Source organism: Alnus glutinosa, chromosome 2, assembly GCF_958979055.1.
Source record: "Alnus glutinosa chromosome 2, dhAlnGlut1.1, whole genome shotgun sequence".
In the NCBI taxonomy this organism is placed as follows: Eukaryota; Viridiplantae; Streptophyta; class Magnoliopsida; order Fagales; family Betulaceae; genus Alnus; species Alnus glutinosa.
Window position 1 is genome coordinate 24,106,613 of NC_084887.1, and position 4,699 is coordinate 24,111,311.

Sequence of the window (4,699 nt, forward strand, 5' to 3'; positions counted from 1 at the left end):
AGCAGAGGGGTTTCAACCAAGAATTGGAGTCTTCCGGCATGTTCCGATGTGTTCATCTGAGGGTCTAGGTGGAGAGTATGAGTTGTGAGTCTTTAATCAGGAGTGGAACCAATGTGAAAGAAATGGTTTCTTCATCCAAAAATTTTAGATTTTGGTGGGCAAGGTTTAAAATTTGAAATGGGATAGCGCATTCAGCTCCTCGATAACATACAAACAGCTGTCATGCATCTTGTCCGTTAGATGCAAAGGACGGTGACGATTTAAAAATCTGAGTTCCTCAGATTTCTTAAAATTTGAGGGGATCCCCATCCTTTGAAGTTACATGTTGGGGATCTATACCACCATTAATGTCGTGTGTCTTCCCCTTCCCCTCTTCCCTTTGTAATTACTAATTGCTCAGAAAATAAATAAATAAATAAAGAAAAAAAAAAAAAAAAAAAAAAAAAAAAAAAAAAAAAAAGGGTGGTGGGGTGTGTCAACGTAGCAGGTAGCACCTAAAGTGTGAACTTGACCCAGGGACAATATCACATTAACTAAATTTAAGTCCAACCTCAATCATCGCCGACATGTAACTTCCAATTAATGAGAAATCAATGAGCGGGAGAAAGTTAGGACTAATCTCTGGTTACTCAATTTTTTTTTTGTGAGTTGGTTACTCAATTTTTAATAGCAATTTTTTACAACTTTCTCTTTGTCGTCTTCTGGACTTACCTTATAACTTTTATTAATAATTTAATAGCGCAGCAGCGCCACCAACAAAAATTATTTCTCTACAGTAGGTAGGTGCACTACTTTTTATGTACTCCTACTACTTGCTTTCCGTACTGCTCAAGATGATGTGATTTTATTTTTTATTATTTCTTTTAGATAGATTACTTGTGCTTTTTTCCTTTAGTAATTCACCTAACGTATCAAGTAAAAAAGCAGATTTTTTTTTTTTTACTCCGAATTTAGAAAGTATTAATTTAGGGACTGATTTTTACATTACATTTATATAAGTGTCTGTTAAATTATTTTATTTTATTTTTTCTGCACTATAATAAGGATCCATATTGCAATTCTGGCCAATTAACCCAGAATTGGCCCCCCAACTGGTGGATTACTGGATCTTCATTCGTGGACCAGACAATTTGCATTATCTACAGAAAAAAAAGGTACTTTAACTTTAATCCACCATAAAATATACCTACCGGAAAAGACCAAAAAGAAAAAATAAAGAGTGGTAGGGTGACTCTTAAAAGTTGTGAAGGATTAATAAAGCTCATTGTCTAACATCATGTGAACTCAGCCAATAACGCTTGAGAAGTTGGCTGAAACTTGTGTCCATAGGTTAAGAATATGATTGGCACCAAATTGTATAAAATGTTTCGATTAGGATTGTACTTGTTATTAAAAACTAGCTTACAAAAAATTCTATTTTTAAATCCAGTGTAAATTTGTGCATTTAAAATGCATGCACAAATTCAAACGAACTCTAAATCTCATGAATATAAATGGCAAATGCTGCAACCCAAATAGAATCTCAAAGGAATTACAAAATGCTAGCCAAAATGCCTCAATTCCATTTGTTAAGTGACAATACAACATTCTCCAAAGATAACCATTCACATATATATAACGCAAGGTAATTTATTTTCTCAATTGTTCATCACATTTTTCGATGCCTCCCATGCACATGGTCCCCAAAAACACCCATCCATGATCCTGATCCACCCCATCCCACTCATGTCGATCATCCCTTGTTCCTTGCAAACATCATGGACCACCACCAATATGTGGTTCTAAAGCTTTTGATCCATTACAAAAGTACCCTTCATTTGTGCACAAAATGAAACTCAGAAATTCTGAGCCCGATTCCTCAACAAAAGAATACAGATCGTAGCCAACAGTATGCCTAACTCTATACAACATGTACCAACTACATTGTATCAAATCCCCTTAATTTCCTCAGCTTTTTCACAACTCTGACAATAACATAACTGTAACAACTATAAACTGCTTCCCCCATAAAAATTTCCCTACTCCATAAAATATAAATATAAATCTAAAAATATCATTATTACCACTTGAATCCCCACTCCTCTTGCTCTCTGAACCTCCTTAGAACCCCCTCGATAGCAACATCAAAAGCATCTTTTATAGTCTCCAACCCCTCCTGGGGTCTCGCATACACTATCTTCGGTATATTATCGATCACTTTCTCTCTCATTTTCCTGACCTCCTCTTTACTGTACCTCTCAAGCACTTCCTTTATAGACGTCCCGTTTTTTACCGCGTTACGGTCTATGAAAACCGAGTAACTCTCCCGTTCGACCGGTAAAAACCACTCGTACTGGTAATAAGCGGTTCGCCTCCAGAAGAAAACCGGGATCGAACCGGCCAGCATGCAGTCGAAAATCGACCTCCGGGTGAAGCTGTCACCCCTCGGCTGCAAACAGAACTCCGACCCCAGAAACGTTTCGAGGATCGCCGACGTGCCGTTCGAACACCGAGACTTCGCGCAGTTTACAACCGTACACGTGTCCGTCTCATTGCATTGTCCGAGTAACAGCCCTCTGAAGTCGTTCCGGACCGCGCCACGCGTCGCTCCCGCGAAGGAGAAGAGGCTGGTGCGGTTACGCTCGCGGACGAAGCGCTGCCATTCTATAACGTCGGAGTCTGACCTGGGGTGGAATCCGGTGGGGTAGGGCACACCGACGTCGAAGTAGTCCCACGGGTTCCGCTCGATTAGGAGGCGCGTGATGTTCCGCATCCCGGACATGTAGATACAGCGGGAGCCCCAGTCGCGGTCCTTGGACCGCCGAAAGTCCCACGTGATGCGCCCCATCGTGAGGAAGTGGTCCCAGCCGTTGGATCTCTTGTAGTATGGCTGGTCCTGCACCCACCCCAACATCATCTCGCAGTGGCGATCGCGCTCTCTGGCGCTCGAATTCGACCACAGATACTTCCCCACCGCGAGTCCAGCGTAGAACGGTATGTAGAAAGCCGTGGCGGATTCGGGCTCCAGAACCCGGCACTTATGTTTCAAGACCCGGTTGTGGAAAATAATCTCGGACACGAACTGGTCCGTCCAGTACCACGCCGGAGCCAGTTCATCCGGTACGACACCGACGATCCCTGTGGCTCTCTGGCCGAATCCGTCGTTGGCCAGCGCGTCACAGCGCGAGCTCCACGGGTTCAAGTTGTCGCAATTGGCCAGAATCTCTGAGTTGAACGCTCCGGGTAGCTCGTATACGAAGATCCGATCCGACCCGCATGGGTCCTGCGCCGGGTCGGCGGAGGTGAAATTGTCGGCATGGTTTTGGCGGCGTAGTGGGTGAGGGAGGGAGAGGGAGAGAGGGAGAGAGCGGAGGGTGAAGATGAGGAGGATCTGGAGGGAGAGGATGGTGAGGAGGAGCCAGGTGCGAGGGTGGGCATGGTGGATGGGTTGGAGGACGGAGTTGAGCGAGTTGTTGCGCTCTAACAACGCGGGGGTTTTGTGTATTTTGTGAGGCTCGGAGGAAGCGTGATTGGGAATGGGAAGCGAAAGCATCGGAGAAAGAGTGTTGAGCCTCTTTTTCCGTTAATGGTTGGGGGGGAGGGAGGATTCCACACAGAGAAGTGGGGGGGTGTTTGTGGAGAGATTGGACTACCGGATGATTTTAGAGCTCAAGAAGGAGGCGAGCGAGCGAAGGGCACGTGTGCGTGTACGGTGGGGTTACCGGCTGGCTGGGCCAACCGACACCAAGTATAAACTGCTTTTTTTGAAATAACACGTGGGAGTTTTCGTCTCGGTGGGGAAACAATGAAACTGGGTCTGGGTTCTCTCCGGTGATTTAGCCATTTTGAGCATATATAATTAATTTATATGTCGGTTTACAAAAGATCGACAATACTTGAATGTGTTCCGACTACAGTAGCAACGGCGCGTAATGATTTTGATGGTAAGGAGTGTGACCATATATGGCTTCGTCCTCCTAAAGCCACCCATAAATATAAATTCAGTTTTATTTGTTAAGGCTTTCTTATTTATTTATTTATTTAAGAAAAAAAATAGTTTAGAACATTAAACCCTTACAAAATACTTAAAATAATTTTCACATTTACATCACATCAAAATACTTTTTTAAATAAAAAACAAAAGTACCCTCAAAAATACATTAGCAAACATAACCTTAACTTAAAATAGTAAAAAAAAAAATGAACATTCAAATATTTGTGGTTTATAGCATAGAGGAGTCATGAAAATCTTGAATCCGAAATGCTGAAACATGGACAAAACTAAGAATTTAACGGGGGTCAAATTGTATTGGAAAATATTTTAAGGGCCAATTTTATTTGATTTTATTTTTTTAAAAAAGGTTTAATATTGTTTTCAACAAATTTACAGACTAAAAAAGATTTAAAATTTTTTTTTTTTTTTTTAAGGCGGGCTAGAGGGAGTTCATGGCTCCCTCCAACTCCACGTTGTGTCTATCGTCGACTAAAACCCTATTAAGCTTGTGGCCCTTGATTTTATTCTATTTTTTAAAGGTTTAATCTAAGAATTATTAGCTAATGACACATCAATATAATGTGATTGTAATGTGAAAAATAACAATTATCTAAAATTTATCGATCTTTTAATTTTTATTGCACTAAATGTTTGCATTTTAACTTGCTTGAAATAAAATGAGCTAACAAACTAGAGCATTGTATTTCGTGGCATTATCAAATATCA

General features: G+C 41.3%; 1 protein-coding gene across 1 annotated transcript; it reads right to left on the reverse strand.

Annotated features, from left to right (window-relative positions):
- Positions 1–1,542: 1,542 nt before the first annotated feature.
- Positions 1,543–3,634, reverse strand: LOC133861846 (xyloglucan galactosyltransferase XLT2-like). Its single transcript, XM_062297661.1, has one exon. The coding sequence runs from the start codon at positions 3,530–3,532 to the stop codon at positions 2,060–2,062; it is 1,473 nt and encodes a 490-aa protein (XP_062153645.1). The 5' UTR covers positions 3,533–3,634; the 3' UTR covers positions 1,543–2,059.
- Between the last annotated feature and the right edge of the window lie 1,065 nt (positions 3,635–4,699).